The sequence below is a fragment of the Scyliorhinus canicula genome, chromosome 17 (assembly GCF_902713615.1).
Source record: "Scyliorhinus canicula chromosome 17, sScyCan1.1, whole genome shotgun sequence".
NCBI classification, from domain to species: Eukaryota; Metazoa; Chordata; class Chondrichthyes; order Carcharhiniformes; family Scyliorhinidae; genus Scyliorhinus; species Scyliorhinus canicula.
Window position 1 is genome coordinate 60,553,834 of NC_052162.1, and position 18,130 is coordinate 60,571,963.

Below are 18,130 nucleotides of genomic sequence, written 5' to 3' on the forward strand. Positions count from 1 at the left end.
GGCAAGAAGGAAGGGGGATGCTATCTTTGGTATCTGCCCTTTGCCAATTGGGGGTTGGACTACTGAAGATAGAAGCCCCCATTTATTCCCACCTTCAGCCTTAAACCCACCGCCCCTCCCTGACATACACAAAATCTCTCTGCCCAATATCTGGAACTTCCTGGCTGGGGGAACATTGAGCCTTCCTTCTCTGACAGTTCTAGCAGTGCCCACTAACGCACCCAAGGCATTGTTAGAACTAATGTCGCTGCCAGCTCCCGAGTGCAGACTTCCCAGTGAGGGGCAGAAGTCCCATTCAGCCTTTATTTATGGCTGTGGGGTGCTCCGGCTTGAGGGGGTGGGGGGGGGGGGGGGGGGGGGGGGGAGAACAGGGACAGGGACACTCACGAGGGGAACAGTCTGTGGTGAGGTTTAGGGAGCCATTAAACAATGTTGGGAACTGATCTGGTGTGTCGGGTGAGCCTTCCCGCTCACACCTCACGCATCCATCACAACTCATAAAATGCCATATGAACCAGCTGGTTTAAGAAGACGAAAATCCCTCAAAGTCTCCCAGGTGGGTTTTCCCAATGAACTCGAGTGCAACCCCTATTTCAGCTTTGTCAGAGCCTTTAGGCATTGTGGTTTTTACTCTTAAATTCTCAATTCAAACTCATCCACTTTGTTTTATCTCTTCCCACCATCAAAACTCTCATCTCCCAGTTGCTGTTTAATGTTGAACTTTCTTTTGTATGAAACAATCTGGATGTATGGTAGTTAAATATGCTATTAGTTCAAAAATTGTTGTAACTTGAGTCTTTGATTTATTTTCTTCTATAAATCGATTAAACCAAAGCAAAAACTAGCCTTATCTCTCTTTATCCATCAAACTCCACAGTGCTGTATTGCCCCACTGTTCTTATTAATATGGCTGCACAAAACATCCAAAGGCTTCCCTTTAAAACCCTTTCATGAAGCAATTGAGTGTTACAAAATACTTTGTGCAATTTGCATTCAAATAAACCAAGACTTCAGTTTTGACTCTTCAATGTGGGTTCAAGTTCACAGTAGAAAAATGTCCTTCAATTTGACTGGTTACTCTTTTTTCAAAAATATTTTTACTAAAGGCGTTTTGCATACATACATCAGAAACAAATACAACAGATACAAAACACGAGCCAACAGCAGCAACTGCTAACAAGCCTGCAACTCACCCAGCCCCCTTATTTTTCCCCCTTATCTCCCCACCCCTCCAAAACATAGGAAAAACATGAAGCCCACGGACCCTCCCCACTGACGCCTTAATTCACTTGAAAGAAGTCTATACACTGCTTGCACTTCGGGATGAACCCCTTCTCTGCTCCCTGTATGGCAAAGTTAACCTTTTTGAAGTGCAGGAATTCTGCCAGGTCGCTCACCCACACCCCTGCTTTTGGCGGCTCCGAGACCCACCTGCCCAACAAAATCTGTCTCGAGGCCAATAGGGAGGTAAAGGCCAAAACATAAGTTTCTCTCCCCACCTGGACTCCCAGCTCTTCCAACACTCCAAATATCGTCGCCTCTGAACTCGGAGCCACCCCATGCCCAAAATCTCGGACATGACCTCCAAGAAGCCCTGCCAGAACCCCCTCAACTTTAGACACGCCTAGAACAAGTGGATGTGATCTACAGGCCCCCTCTACCCTTCCCCCCCCCCCCTTTGTAGTCACAACAGTGCCATGTTTGTGTGGTAGCCATAGATGGGACTACAGGCAATCCCCAAACAAGGGGAGGTTATGGAGCCAAACTTGGGGTTGGATTCTCCGCCAGCGGGATGATCCGTTTTGCCGGCATGCTGAAACAGAAATCTGGTGCTGCGCGGTGGAGAAACCAGCCCTTGATGTCCAGAGTATCAGCGGGGCCTAGTCTGGCAGACCCCAGTCAGGGTGGTGAGTAGGGGCATGTTTGAGAGCCCATAGGGGGAGGATATAAAGGGAGGGGGGAACAGGGGGATCCCTGAAGGAAGTTCTTTCCCCTTGCCCTACACCAGTCAGCATAATGAAATCTTCCAGGCTACCTACCTGGTGTGGGCCTGCTCCTGCTGTGGTAAAATAGCAGCGGAGGTGAAATAAGGTTCAAGAGTGGGAAGGCTACCTGACACCTCCCTCACCTAATGTAAAATGGGAGACTACACGGGTGTTGGTTGGAAGGCCATAAACTGTTTTGTGTACCTCCACCTTCAAATATGCCGACCGAGGGGCATAAAAGTCAAGGGAGATTCCACAGACCTTTGAAAATGGAATGCGAGATCCCGATGTCAAGTTATTTAAATAGCAAACCGTCGGAAAATGTTAAAAATAGGCTGCTTGTGTCAGTGATAGTTGAAAACAATCTGGTCTATCAGGTGACAATAGCTATGTTTTGGGGACATTATCCTTAGAGATATCATTATCAATGCTTGGCTGCTTTTTGCAACCTTACCATTATCTCAGTGGGGGATTCTAAAGTCACAATCTGATTGACAGGTCAAGAAGGTTATTAAACGATTAGCTGGGGGGGGGGGGGGGGGGGGGGGGGGTTGGAATGGGTTATTAGGTAGTTACATTTTTGCCAGTTTAATTATATTACTGTTAAATAATAAAAGGTTATATTTGGTTAGCATTTGCAAACCTAGTGACTGCAGTTCATTGGGTTCAGCCAAAGTCCTCAGTTATTTTAAAATAGAATCAAATTTTGCTGGTATTTTGATTCTTGGTTAAGTGGGGCTGGAAGTGACCACACACCAGCCCAAGGAGGTGGTGACATCTATTCTTGTTTCAGATATTTATTGGTAAGGTGAAAGCCGTTGGCGTGGATTCTCCGCTGCCCGCCGCCGGTAGCACGAAGAATTGAGCGTCGAACTAAAAATGGGATTGGCACAGGGCACCAAACTTGTTCCGATGCTCTGGTCCCCCACCAGTTGTGGCAGCAAGCTACATGCCCTGTGACGGCAGGAACATAGAACATAGACAGTACAGCCCCTTCGGCCCTCAATGTTGTGCCGAGCCATGATCACCCTACTTAAACCCACGTAACCCGTATACCCGTAACCTAACCCAACCCCATTAACCTTACACTACGGGCAATTTAGCATGGCCAATCCACCTAACCCGCACATCTTTGGACTGTGGGAGGAAACCGGAGCACCCGGAGGAAACCCACGCACACACGGGGAGGACGTGCAGACTCCACACAGACAGTGACCCAGCCGGGAATCGAACCTGGGACCCTGGAGCTGTGAAGCATTGATGCTAACCACCATGCTACCGTGAGGCTAAATGATCAAATGGATCATTTGAACCCATTTGCATTGGATTAACAGGTTGGAAGCCCGATTCTCCACGTCCCCGTGATGCTCTGGCCCTCTCGGCTGAGGTTCACGCAGGCCTGGATCACTGCAAGTGTTTTCAGGCGTGGCCCTGATATGGTGGATCCACAGTGTGTCAAGATGGTAAATATGTAACGTAGGTGCTACCCTGATTGCAAAACCTGCCCAACCCATTCCCCAACCCCCCGATCAGATTCCCCCCCCCCAATCAGACCTCCAACAGAGACCCCCCAAAAGATCATTTAGTCTCTCGAAAGGAGAAACCAGCCCATTGTATTTCTTTCAAGTGAAAACTTTAAACTCTGACGAGCTTTTACCTTTTCCAATATTCCTTTGGCACAATATTAATTGTCTTGGGACCCTTTATGTTAAATATAGACTTGACATACTTTGCCACAAGATGCAAGTAATATTACCCCTTGGCGGAGGGGATGAGGGTGGCGTTTTGACTGACTATAACTAAGGAACTAATTGCAATCCACATATGGATTTTACATTGAGATTTTACTGTGCAGTTAAACACATATCTTTTAATTACATTTCCGTGATAGTGATTATGGATAACCATTACTCACACTCGCATGAGTGCAGCAAAAGCAAACTTATTGAAATGTTTTAGAATTAACATGATTAATTTTGTGGAAAATTATCTAATTTAGTTTAAACATGTCAGCATTTTATGGTGACACAGAATACAGACAAAGCCACTCAAATATAAAAATAATTTTATTGTTTTATAAGTCCATTTTACATCCGAGGAAGTCTTTGATTGCATTATCATACAGAGAGACCAATTTTTAAACAGAGCTGTGGACAGGTAAAAACTTCTTCCTCAATGCCTTGTTTGCAAAGTTACAAAGAAAAGATAGTAATTTATTAGGGAGCTGTAAAGGATAAATCAGTCTGATGCTTTCCTGGTCCCTAGCAGATAAAGGAACAAAACCTTTTGTGTGTTTTGGTATATACATACCTCCTCCTTCCTACCTCTACAGCAATTAGTATATTGATAGGTCTCTGATAATTCTAAATACAAGGCATTTGTAGCACTAATATTAACCAAAAATATTGTAAATATTATACATTTCAGCAGTATATATCAAGATAGTACACACAACATGCAAACATTCACATTAATACTGTGCATGAAGATAGCCATTGCAGCAACATTATCTTCTTCAGCTATGGTTAAAATGTATTTCTTGTACAGTGAATTGTGCAGAATATCTCTTCACAAATAATACCACAATTACACTGTCAAAAATTAAATCTACCTGATCAAACATCATAGGAGCACTATTTCTGATAATTTAATGTCCCACTCAAGTGTTTTTGTATTGAAAACATTGGTGAAAACCCAAGGCTCAAAACATCAGCAAGCCTGAAAAAAGTAAGGTGAGAAGATTAGTTAAATTGAGTCAAAGTTTTTAGATAGCCCAAGCTTTGATTTTAAAATGTTGCAGATTGTTGGAAGAAGGGAGAACCTAAGCCGATGTAAGGAAAGACAGTGTTGAGGTCCAGGAATAGAATACTGAAAGACTTTTTATTTCAACACTGTGAGGGGATGGGGAGAGGGAAGGTATATGTAGGGAGTGTTTTTGGAGTATAAAAGGAAAAGGAGAGCAATGTTTGAGAGTAAATATAGAGAGATGAGAAAGGTTGTAAGATCTGGGATGCAGGAGCTGGAATTTCCCACCATACTTTGGCAGAATATCAGGGGAAATTCTGGAAAAAGTTGAACCAACTATTTTTAGGCATTTAGGTAATTTTCCCAGGAATTTTGCCAAAGTTGCAGCTGCAGCTTGGGAAATTACTACAGAAATTCAAGGTTCACACCTTCAATCGTACAAGCGGTTGATTTAAAAACTAGTAACATGTTGAGTTACATACATAGACTCAGTCACTCTACCTTTATTCAGCCAGAAAACAATTAATTCATTAGTTTGGCAGTGTTGAAGACGTTGTACCTGTTTAAGTTACAATGACTGTTCCTGTGTAGTGTTATAAAAGTTGAAAGCCAAGTACTGCCAACTAGTGAAATCTCCAAAGGAGAGAAGCGTATTATTTTATACTGGTTATTATAGTTATGCCCAAATATTCAATTAATACAGTCATATTAGACTTGGTTTGGATGGTAGTACTGACTTTAAGGTAGAGAAAAAAAGGCATACACAATAAATGAACTGTGAATGGATATTTTGCCAGGTTGCATTTTTCATACTACTGATTATTTGACTATCTGCTGTGGATACTCAAATACATTCTTCCTGTTGCATCAACATTGAGCAACAGAAGTAAATAAACTGCATGCATATACTTACAATACACAAGAAAAGGTCCTATTATTTACACTGAAAAGATTGTTGCAGGCTAGAACAGTTTATATAATTAATTTGTCCTTGATCAGTTCACTGCAAATAATGACCTTTCCACCATTAATGGCCGTCTTGTGAATTTCCCTTGAAATTCCAGTGAAGAAGAATCCTAAATATTTAAATTGTTGGTTTAATTTCTTCTTATCTCAGCATACTAAACATTAAAACATTTTTGAAATGTTTCCAAATGCATAACAATCAAGTTCATTCTAGTATTTAATTGTAATGAGATTAGTACTTTTGAAATTTCAGTGCTCGTGATAACAGCCTCACAGGATGTGATGTCTTTGAGGTTATTCACATTATACTCTTGAGTGTTAATATATTTACAAGTATAACATTCCTAGAGGTTTACCCTTTTCATAGAAAAAGGTGATAAATAAGAATATTCCTTAAAGGGTCACGTACCCATCCTCCGCTCCTCAAAATCGATTGACAGACTTGTTCTGGTCCAATCAGAATCTGCTACAGTCACGAGAATCCTGATTATGATTGACATAGCATGGCAGAGACTTCAAGGGACTCTTGATATTATCATCTGATCAATGGTAGAGCCCAGGATCATATTTTCTGAATATTGACAATGAATGTTCAGAAAATATGGCCTTGTATCAGTATGTATTGATATACTGTGCCTAATGAATTATATGGATATTAATGAATCGTCATGACCTTATCCTGCATAGCTTGTAAATATTGAAACTTCTCAAACAAACACTGATAAAACAAAACAATAACACTATCAGGTAACCCAGTGAGGTTTAATTCCCTTATGAGTTCTCTTGCAAAGCTTTCTTATGGCAAAAAACTGCAGTTGTTTTGAGTTACATACTAAAATGTTTAAATTAAGAACATTACCAGAAGTTTATTTCCCCTAAATATTTGTAATTACAGTTGGAAACGGTGTTTGGGAGAATATAAAAAGCAGCTATCTGATTGGTAGTTAGTGGCACACTGCTGGTTCCAGTTTTATTCAGCCTCAAATTCTACAATGGACTGATGAATACTGTGTCAAAAAGGACCATAAAATGGACAACCGTATCATTTTCTGTCAAGCAGCATGCAGTTTTTGCTTTCATAGGATGGTGCGAAAAATTGAAATATTGATGTCTGCCCCAAATAAAAAAATGTCGGAATCCAAATGAAGGATAATGCCACTCCCACAGGAATTCCTCTACAGAGCAAATCCATATCTCATAATGAAGAATGGATTTTAAAAAAATAACTTTATACTTTCTTTATGGAGGCAGTTAGATGAGTCCAAAGTGAGAGGTACTGCTGTATTCCAGAAAATAGCGGTATTATAGAAAATAGCAGAAGACATTCAGGTGATGACACACAATTATCTTGACAAAAACGTCCCTAGTTCTGGTAAACAAATGTCATAAGTGGTTCAAAGAGAAAAATTTGTTGTGGATTTTTGAAACAGTTTTCAACAAAATGAATTGCTGGGTTGGAAGATGTGCTTGATCTCTAGCCTTTCATTGAATCGCTCACTTCTGACACTTTGTTTCATAAATGTTTAATTACAATTGATTCATTCTCATTAACATTCAAAGATTAGCTTTTGGCAAGGAGCAGTTAATTTAGGTACTCTTTAAAATTGCAATGAACTTAATTTAAAAATAATCCACTGTACTGAGCAGTGTTGCACTGAAAGCACTCTTAAATGACTCCCAGTATATTGCATTGGTTATTCCTTTTTTACAGACATAACCACTGTCAATTACTTGATGGTTGTGGTGCCTTTGAGATATAATAAATAAAGTATTCATGAGTGATATTTCACTTGGGAATCACTTTATCCATCTACATAGCATCCTCAATTCTTTCTCAGTTCCTTTTGGCAGAGGAGAGAGGTCGCAATACACGTCAGGCCAGTGATAGTCTGGAGAGTTTCAACTTGGCTGCTGTACCAGGAGATTAACCACTGGATGGTGATGCTGTTATCCTGTTTTCCACTGTGCTAAGCATTGCATGGAATCTTGAATTGTCGTTGGAGATCAGGACACTGGGACTGTCAAATTCAGCAATCTAATAAAGAAAGTAATTTTAACACTTAAAAAGGTTTGTTGCTTGCTTTCATTTGCTGTCAGAAATCACTGCTCCTTATATTGTCAACTTAAAAGAATATTTTTAATCCTTCTCCCACAAAAAAAAAATTATAATTAAAGATGTTTCCTCTCCTAATGTAGTGCTTCACGTTAGGGTGCATCTAGACAAATGGTGGCAATCTTCCAGCATCTCACCCAAGTGTCTTTTCTTCATATGTAAGCAAATATTGGTTGGTCATTTGAATGTTAGAGGACGACTTAACGTTTAGGAATTGTATTACTTTTACTGTGGATATTTTTGGGTTCTATATCACACTACTCTTGCAGATAAGTCCGGGGTTAGACTGCTTCCTCTCCAAAAAAGTATTGGATTCTCACAAAAAAGGGTTGCCAAACACATTAATTGCCCAGTAAATGAAGGCAGCATTAAATACCAGAAACATAATGGCTCCAATTTCGCTGTAACAACAATAGTAAGACTACCAGTACCCCCCGTGATGAAATTTGATAGCAACTTCCGGCATTGGCACAGCAGCAGGTAAATGTGGAAATCTAGAAGCTGTTGCCAGAAATACCCTCCCAGGGTCTGGAGAGTTCAAAGTGATGACCTTCTGGATGGTGATGCTCCTGTGAGATTACGTACTCGATACATATTTAAGCAGTTGGACAGGCTCTATATGAAATACATATGAAAAATCATAGGCATCCAAAGAGAGGATAAAGTGAGGTACTTTCAAGTCTGGAACAAAAGCGTTCATCATCAGAGCGCAGCTCAGATGGAGCAGACGCCGGGTCGGAGAATCCCGGGGGGGGTGTGAGAATCGTGCCCCGCTGCCCTGACGCCGGCTTCCCCAGTCTCCGGCGCTGATTTTCGGGCGCCCGTGGGATCGCCACCACACCGGTCGGGGTCCGTTGACAGCGCCCACCCCCCCACGCCGGCGATTCTCCGGGCCCCGATGGGGCGTGTTTCGTCGAGTCCCATCGGCGTGGGTTACTCAGGTCCCACACGACGGGACCTGGATGGTGAGTGTGTGGGGGCCGTCCTGGAGGGGGGGGGGGGGGCCTACCGATCGGCGGGCGGGCTGGTTCCGTGGGGCTTACTTTATTCTGCACCGGGCCCCTGCAGGGCCGGCTCGGAGAAGTGAACCCACGAGCATGCACGGAAATATGCTGCCCATTCCGCGCATGCACGTAAATATGCCGGCTGTTCCGAACATGCGCAGAAATACGCCAGACGTTCCGCGCATGCGCAAACTCACACGGGCTGTTCCACGCCGGCTGTAGCTGCAGAGACCAGTCTGGCACCAACCTAGCCCACGAGGAAGGGGAGAATTCTTCACTGTGGGGGGCCGTTGACGCCAGAGTGGTCGGCACTGGTTTTCATGCCGGCGTGGGGTCATAGCCCCTTTATTAGAGAATCGCGCCCAGTATGACTGACGATATAATCCCTGGTGGTCTTGCTTTGCAACATAAAGTTGGACGGACACCATCTGTGAGGTAGGCTGAGACTGAGAGTCAAGGATTCCTTGAAAGTGAATCTCAGAAAATGTGGCATGTCCACATGTCCAGACTGGGAGAAAAAAATGCACGTGAAAGAACGTCTTGGGAAGAAATCTCAAGTAGTGAGCTCAGGCAGTAAAGAAGAAAAGGCAAGCTAGAAGGACCGGGCAGTACCAAAGAAAAAGAATAATCAGACAATTAAGCCTTGTCTGCACTGTGGAAAGCCATGCAGACTCCACAGCCACATTGGATTGAACAACTTTCTGCATGCAAAACTAGCCATCTTCGATGTCAAAGGGAAACCGATGCTGACACTACTGAGCATTGCATGCAACCTTGAATTGTCATTGGAGAGCAGGACACAGGGTCTGTCAAACTTAGCACTCTGATCATGCCATAAATAGCATGTTGTCGCAGTCCTCATCAATAGACTCAGCATTGAAATGACAGCAATGACCTTGCTGCATAGGAGCAGAAGTGGGCCATTTGGTCCATTGAGTCTGCTCCGCCATTCAATGAGATCATGACAATCTCAGCCTTGAACATACTTACGATCCAGCCTCCACAACCCTCTGTGGTAAAGAATTCCACAGATTCACTGCCCTCTGAGAGAAGAAATCTCTCATCTGTGTTAAATGGGTGATGCCTTACTCTGAGATTATGCCCTCCAGTCCCAGTAGGGGTAACAACCTCTCAGCACTGACCCTGTTAAGCCCCCTGAGAATCTTATATGTTTCAACAAGATTACCTCGCATTCTTCTAAACTCCAATGAGTACAGATCTAACCTACTAAAGCTCTCCTCAAGAAAATCCCTCCATACCTGGGATCGACCCAGTGAACCTTCTCTGGACTGCCTTCAATGCCAGAATATGTTTCCTTAGATAAGAGGACCATACGCCTGGCACTCCCGCAGATCCTGGCCAGCACCACTCCACGCTCCCCCCCTCTCCCCCACCCAGTGCATGAAATGTGGGCTCACTATGCCTTCTGTGTCCTCACAGGAGAAGCTGCCCCATAACAGATGGGAGAGGGCCCAAGCGGGCTGCGGAGTTGTGGGCTGCCGGACATCAGAGTCCTCATCCCCTATGAGGAATGGACACTGCTGGTTGCGGGGTTGACTGAGGACAGATCGGTCGCCGCCAGCGAGATTGGGCTGCATGTAAGTGACCACCGGCCCCCACCCAGATGACCGGTCAGATGTGAGTTGTTCATGCCAGCATGTTGGTCCTACCCAACTGACCACATATCCATTCTCCCACATGGTCTCCATCCGATGGTGCATCCCCCCCCCGCCGTCGTAAAGAGAACGCAGAGGAGATATCCAAAGATACCACCATAATAGTTGTGTCACAGCTGTCATCCCCACCCTCCACCAGGGCAGTGACACACACCTCTGTGGGGGGGAAGCAGTTGACAGGCTTCTGGGGCACACAGATGCATATCAGGTGGAGACAGGAACATTCAGGCGAGACAGCAGTCGGAGGTCATCTGGATTCCAGGACCCAGCTGGCCGCATCAGATGCTGAGCCTCTGGACCAGGTCCATCCAGAGCTGATACAATCAATAGGGTGTGGCCAAGAGATGCAGAAGGGGATGTCAGCGACACTCAAGCAAGTCCACAGTCGATTGGAGGAGTCCCAAAGGTTGAGGAGATAGAGCGGCAATGTGTGACACAGAGGCCAACATTGCTAGGGTGACGACCGCAGTGGAGAGCTTGGAGCATGATGTCAGCACCATTAGTGGTGGTGTCCAAGGCATTTCCCAGTCAGTGATGGCCATGGCTGAGCACCTCGACAGCATGTCCCAGTCGCTGGGGGACGTGTCCTGACGCAGGTGAACCTTTCCGAGATGATGCAGAGTATGTCCCAGTCTCAGGTGGACATTGGCGAGCCACTGCAGAGCATGTGTTGACCCCCAGGGCCCTACAGGCTCCGACCAGGAGGAGCAGGGTGCTGGAGGTCAATCTGGAACCTCCGTGCAGGGTGGCGGCGGTCACAGCCACCAGTATCCCCAAGTCATCCCCTCACCTCTCGACATCTGCGCGTCTCGGCAGGGCGTGGTCGGCGAATGGGTCGGGGCCTTCCGGCCCTACAACCCCCACCAGCAGCATCAAAGGCCACGAGCCATGGCAGCAAGCTGCCTCCATCGCTGATGTGCATCCTGAGGAAACACCTAGACATAGTAGCAGAGCGCGGAAGGCAAATAGAGGGTCACTGAGATGGAGAGGAGATGGAGCACGGGGAAGGGGAGCAGAAAAGGGGGAGGCAGGGAATAGGTGGTACCGTCAATGATGCCCTAGTGTGTGCAAGGCTGCATGTGTGTCTATTAGCCCCTGGACGTGGGCATCCAGCGATGGCGGAGAATTCTGCTGCCCAGGCGTCCTTTTGGGCTTGGTCCAGGTCAAAGTTTAGTTGGCTGCCCAGACAAACATGGCATCTGTGAGTTCAAAGATGCACTTGTGGGCTGCTGGTTGGGAAATGCCACACAAGTCCCCACTCGAGCCCTGGAATGAACCTGAGGCATAAAAGTTCAGGGCTGCGGTGACCATGACCAATAATCACCAAAATTCTGGCTAATATATTTTCCCATTAATTGTTGAACTTTCGAACTGCCCATATTTAATAGAAAATAATAATTTGCAACACTGCGCTAAAAAAATTGCAAGCAATTTTCTTACAAAGAACAAGAATCCTTTTTTTCACATGAACTGCAGGAGTTAGCAACCTTAACTAGTATATTTTTAAAGTCCTAGATAGATTGTTTTTGAACTCCCAAATTAAACCTGTTTATTTGAACAATTCAAGTTAAATGGGCTCTGTTGAATTTAAATAGCTGTTTGTTAAATACAAAAGGAATTGATAATCAGACATTTATTTGAATAAATATCACAACGTAATTCAGTTGAATTGTAGCTTGGTTCCTTGCTGGAACAAACTACCTGAGGTTTACTGACTCATCTTTGAAACACTGTATTGAGTTAAGCTGTGACAAGATTTCTGACTGTGAAGCTTATTGTAACCTTTTTGTTTGCGACTGAAGCAAAAGAGCTAACAGTAAACTAAAACTTAAGACAGTCTTTCATTTGTTATGGGTCATCATAGTCACTCTATTCCATCTTCATAACCAATGTTTACCTGTGTACTTTCAAGAATAATAATTTTTATTCAGAGCAGGTCATTGGGTGCGCTTTACCCGTCTTTACCTCCGGGAAAACAGAATTTCAAAATTAATCAGCTTTCAGTCCCCAGTCCCCTAACCTCAGTGATGGGGAAACTATTGGAAGCAATTTTGAGAGACAGAATCAATCTGCATTTGGAGATGCAGGGATTAATCAAGAACAGTTGGCATCGTTTTGTTAAGGGGAGGTCATATTGTGGCCAACTTGATTCAATTTTTCGGAGGTGACCAGGTGTGTAGGTGAGGGCAGTGCATTTGACGTAGTCTACTTGGACTTCAGCAAGGCTTTTGATAAGGTCCCACATGGGAGACTAATAGCGAAGCTAGGAGCCCATGGAATCCAAGGAAATTTGACAAATCGGATCCAGAATTGGCTGAGTGGCAGGAAGCAGAGGGTGATGGCTGGGGGTGTTTTTCTGACTGGAAGCCTGTGTCCAGTGGGGCCTGCAGGGGTCATTATTGGAGCCCTTGCTGTTTGTGGTTTATATGAATGTAGGAGAGTTGATCAGTAAGTTTGTGGACGATAATGACAATTGGTGGGGTGGTAAATAGCCTTAGATTACAGGAGGATATACACGGGTCAATCAGATAGGCTGATCAGTGGCAAATGGAATTCAATGTGGACCGGTTGCGACGGTATGCGAATTGAAGTGGGTCAAGGCGCTCCATATTCCCGGAACGCCTTGACCCACTTCAATTCGCATACCGTCGCAACCGGTCCACATCAGACGCCATTTCACTGGCCCTACACTCATGCCTAGAGCATCTCAAAAACAAGGACTCCTACATCAGACTCCTATTTATTGACTACAGCTCCGCCTTCAACACCATAATCCCAGCCAAGCTCATATCAAAGCTCCAAAACCTAGGACTTAGCTCTCCACTCTGCAACTGGATGCTTGACTTTCTGACCAACAGACCACAATCAGTAAGAATGAACACCAACATCTCCTCCACAATAGTCCTCAATACCGGTGCCCCGCAAGGCTGCGTACTTAGCCCCCTACTCTACTCCCTGTACACACACAACTGCATGGCAAAACTTGGTTCCAACTCTATCTACAAGTTTGCTGACGATACGACCATAGTGGGCCGGATCTCGAATAACGACGAGTCCGAATACAGGAGGGAGATAGAGAACCTAGTGGAGTGGTGCAGCGACAACAATCTCTCCCTCAATGCCAGCAAAACTAAAGAGCTGGTCTTCGACTTCAGGAAGCAAAGTACTATACACACCCCTGTCAGCATCAACGGGGCCGAGGTGGAGATGGTTAGCAGTTTCAAATTCCTAGGGGTGCATATCACCAAAAATCTGTCCTGGTCCACTCACGTCGACGCTATCACCAAGAAAGCACAACAGCGCCTATACTTCCTCAGGAAACTAAGGAAATTCGGCATGTCCACATTAACCCTTACTAACTTTTACAGATGCACTATAGAAAGCATCCTATTGGGCTGCATCACAGCCTGGTATGGCAACTGCTCAGCCCAGGACCGCAAGGAACTTCAGAGAGTCGTGAATACCGCTCTTACTGAATACCATCACATAAACCTCCCATCCATGGACTCCATCTACACCTCCCGCTGCCGGGGGAAAGCAGGCAGCATAATCAAGGATCCCTCCCGCCCGGCTTACTCACTTTTCCAACTTCTTCCATCGGGCAGGAGATTCAGAAGTATGAGAACACGCACGAACAGACTCAAAAACAGCTTCTTCCCCACTGTCACCAGACTCCTAAATGACCCTCTTATTGACTGACCTCATTAACACTACAACCTGTATGCTTCAACCGATGCCAATGCTTATGTAGTTACATTGTATATCTTGTGTTGCCCTATTATGTATTCTCATGTATTTTCTTGAATTTTGTTTAATTCCCTTTTCTTCCATGTGCTAAATGATCTGTTGAGCTGCTTGCAGAAAAATACTTTTCACTGTACCTCGGTACACGTGACAATAAACAAATCCAATCCAATCCAATCCAATCCAGATTAGTGTTTGGCGATGCACTTGAGCAGCACAAACAAGGCAAAGGAACAATGATGAAAGGCCGGACCCTGGGAAGCAGAGAGGATCAGAGGGACCTAGGTGTGCATGTACACCGGTCCAGTGGATACAGTGGTTAAGAAGGCATATGGTATACTTGCCTTTATTAGCTGAGGCATAGAGTTTAAGAGCAGGGAGGTTATGCAGGGATTGTATAAAAGGTTGGTTAGCCCACAGCTAGAGTATTGTTCTGGAATCCACATTATAGGAGGGATGTGATAGCACTGGAAATGAGACAGAAGAGATTTATCAGGATGTTCCCTGGGCTGGAGAGTTTTAGTTATGAAGAGAGATTGGATAGACTGGGGTTGTTTTCCTTGGAGCAGAGGAGTCTGAGAGGTTACATAATTGAGATATATAACATTTAAAGGGGTATAGATAGAGTAGACATGAAGGAACTTTTCCCCTTCCTGCAGGGATCAATGATGAGGGAGCACAGATTTAAGGTAGGGACAGGAGGTTTAGAGGGGATGTGAGGAAAAACGTTTTCACCCAGAGGGCAGTGGGAGTCTGGAACTCGCTGTCTGAAAGGGTGGTGGAGGCATTCACCCTCATAACTTTTAAGAAATATTTAGATGTTCACCTACGATGCCAAGGCATACAAGGCTATTGGCCAAGTGCTGGGAAGTGGGGTTAGAATAGTTAGGTGGTTCTTTTTAACCGGTGCAGACGCGATGAGCCGAAGGGCCTTTTCTATGATGTAGACTTCTATGACTCTATAACAACTAATCCAGGTCCAAATGTTAACACTGACCAGCAAAAATACCATACCTCGCCTTGGTCCAGCACCATGATCCTGTCACAGTTCAACACTGTGTGAAGCCGGTGAGCTACAATCAGCATTGTACAATCGGAAAAAGCCTCTTTAATGGTCTTGTGAATTAGCATGTCAGTATCTGAATCGATGGCAGCTGTGGCTTCATCCAGCAATAAAATCTACATTGAAAGAATATGGTTCAAAGTTACAGCACTGAACTGGAAAGTACTGTTTGGTGGAATGCAAAACATACGATCATATGAAAACAAAGAATTGCAGCTTATACTCATTATGACCCCAATCTAAATCTCGACACCCAGTACCAGTTAAAAAAATTCCTGTGGACGCCAAATATAAAATAACATTCTCGGGAACTTTTGGAGGCTGAAATTCCTCACTGACACCCTCCTGTACCCCTCTCCACCAGCAAAAAAGAAGTAACTTGTAGGACACCACGGTAACTGGGAGGCATACCTCCTATAACCACCTACCTCCTACGTATGCCTTTATGTGAGCTGCGCTCAGAAACTCATCATTCTGCTCACTCTGCACTGTAACAAATCTGTGCTAACTGCATGAACTGCTAACAGATTTCATTGGTTGAAGACTCCGACATAAAGTACTTCCTGACATTTAAAAAGTTCTGTGCTTATGTAACTTATATAAATGTCGCCTAAAACATCTTTTATAACTTAAATAGCCAGTCTACATGAACCAAAACTAATTCTTTCATATTTTATTTTTTCTCATTAATTTTATCTTCCCAAAATCATCCCTTTGTTGATTAAAAATCCCAAGTTCTTCAAGCGAATCATACTGATTAGAAGTCTTTAAACTAAATATTAATCTTGTGCCCCTCGCTGAACCTTTTCAAGGTTTCTACATAACTACCATGTGAGGGGACCTAATTAGAAAATATTATTCTAACTGAAGCCGAGCCAAGGTTAAACAGACAGTATAATATATTTTCTTTTTAATTGATCTGTCCTAGCAATACATCTCAACACTCTATTTGCTTTGGCAGTGGCCTTTTGCATATAAGGGGCGCGATTCCCCGAGGCCGCACCGGATCGGGGTAGACGTCGTGAACTCTGTCGAGTTCAACGACGGCTCGAAACGGCCCCGATCGCGACCTATTCTGGCCCCGCGGGGCCAGCGCGGAACACAGTGGGCGTGACGTTGAATGCGCGTCGTCAGCGCGAGACGCCTGAATGACGATGCTCTGCGTCCTAAAAGGGCGCGATCCACGCAGAGAAAGGAGGGAGGGAAATGACGGAGCCACGGAGGGCCGTCCCGAGGTTCCGTGATACGGACCTGGAGCCCCTCCTCGATGAGGTGGAGCAGCGCAGGGGCATCCTCTGCCCAAGACGAGGGCATCGCCACCCTTCCAGCGCCGTGCGACGGGCCTGGCGTGAGGTGGGCACGGCAGTCAGTACTTGGGGCAGACCCTTCGGTCCGGGGAGCAGTGTCGAAAGAAGCTCCACGACCTCACCAGGGCTGCCAGGGTGAGTGCCATGAGGGTGACCCCGGGTCATAACCACACCCCCCCCCCCCCCCCCCCCCCCCGCCCGGGAAGGGGGGTGAGAGTGAGTGGAGGGTGGTTAACAACGTTGTCACAGACCCACATGAGCGCTGCAACCTCCTGGAGAGATGCCATGGTGTGGCTGCAACTTTTCCCCCACCCTGCATTAATGTAGCCTATATCTGAATGCCCTGATGATACCGGCCTAATTCTGATGCTCAATCTCTGCCCCCCCCTCAACAGGACAAGACTGCACACAACAGCCGGGAGCACAACAGAACCGGAGGGAGTTCACCCGTTATGCACCCCCTGACAGTGTTTGAGCAGAGGGCATTGGACCTCGCTGGGGGATCCGCCACCCGGGAGGTCGCGCAATGCGAGGTTGGAGGCGCAGAAGCAAGTGACACAACCCTGCATGACAACCCCTCCCCCCAGCCCATCCTCTCTCCCCTCACACTGCCCACTGGACCACCCATCCTCTCTCCCCTCGCACTCTGCCCACTGGACCACCCATCCTCTCTCCCCTCACACACTGCCCACTGGACCCCCCCATCCTCTCTCCCCTCACACACTGCCCACTGGACCCCCCATCCTCTCTCCCCTCACACTCTGCCCACTGGACCTCCCCCCATCCTCTCTCCCCTCACACTCTGCCCACTGGACAACCCGCCACTCGGCCGAGCGTGTCTAACTAAGCCCGTATCATTCTGTTCCCCAGGGCCAGCCGACGAATGTCCAGGGCTGTCTGGTGCCACACACAGCCGACCATCCGTGACGACCACCGCACCCAGGGTCGCACGCCAGAGGGGTGGCAGGAGGTCGGCCAGGAAAGCCATCCTCCAAATCCGGGACTCTCGAGCGGGACGTACAGAGGGCGGACAGTGACGACTTTCATCGCTGTGTGTTGCCTGAAGGTCGGGCCGTGAGACAGGACAGGACGGGGTCAGTGGACCCAGACGCACAGAGGACGGCGACGCAGTCAACGGACTCATCCGACGCTGAACCGTACGTGGACCGTGTGCGCCCTGCGCCGGGACATGAGGGGACCAGGACATTCCTGATTTACTGACGGACGAGGACCTAGAGCTTGCGGCACTGCTGTCTCCCACACCATCCACCATCCCAGAGACACTCACCTCGGTTGGGCAATTAAGTGATGAGGCTCCTGGGTCACGGTCTGGTGTGCACCACACAGCTGAGCCGGTACAGCAGGTGGAGGTTGGAGCAGCCGAGGGGCTGGACAGTCGGAGGGCAGCCCAGGCCCAGCATCCAGCTGCCACCCAGACGTTTCCCGGGTTCCTGGATTTACTCGACCCACCTGGACAGCCGATGCATTTTGAAACCCAGGGACACAATGACAGGATGAGGGCCATCT

General features: G+C 46.2%; 1 protein-coding gene across 3 annotated transcripts in view; it reads right to left on the reverse strand.

The window, feature by feature from the left end:
- Positions 1-7,167: 7,167 nt before the first annotated feature.
- The window catches only part of LOC119951991 (multidrug resistance-associated protein 5-like), a 269,580-nt gene continuing 258,617 nt past the window's right edge, over positions 7,168-18,130 (reverse strand). For all 3 annotated transcript variants that reach the window (XM_038775439.1, XM_038775440.1, XM_038775441.1), the window contains 2 exons: positions 15,248-15,412; positions 7,168-7,731 (listed from right to left, as the gene is read on the reverse strand). In XM_038775439.1, coding sequence (XP_038631367.1) covers positions 7,621-7,731; positions 15,248-15,412 — 276 coding nt within the window. In that variant the 3' untranslated portion in view covers positions 7,168-7,620. The remainder of the gene's footprint in view (positions 7,732-15,247; positions 15,413-18,130) is intronic.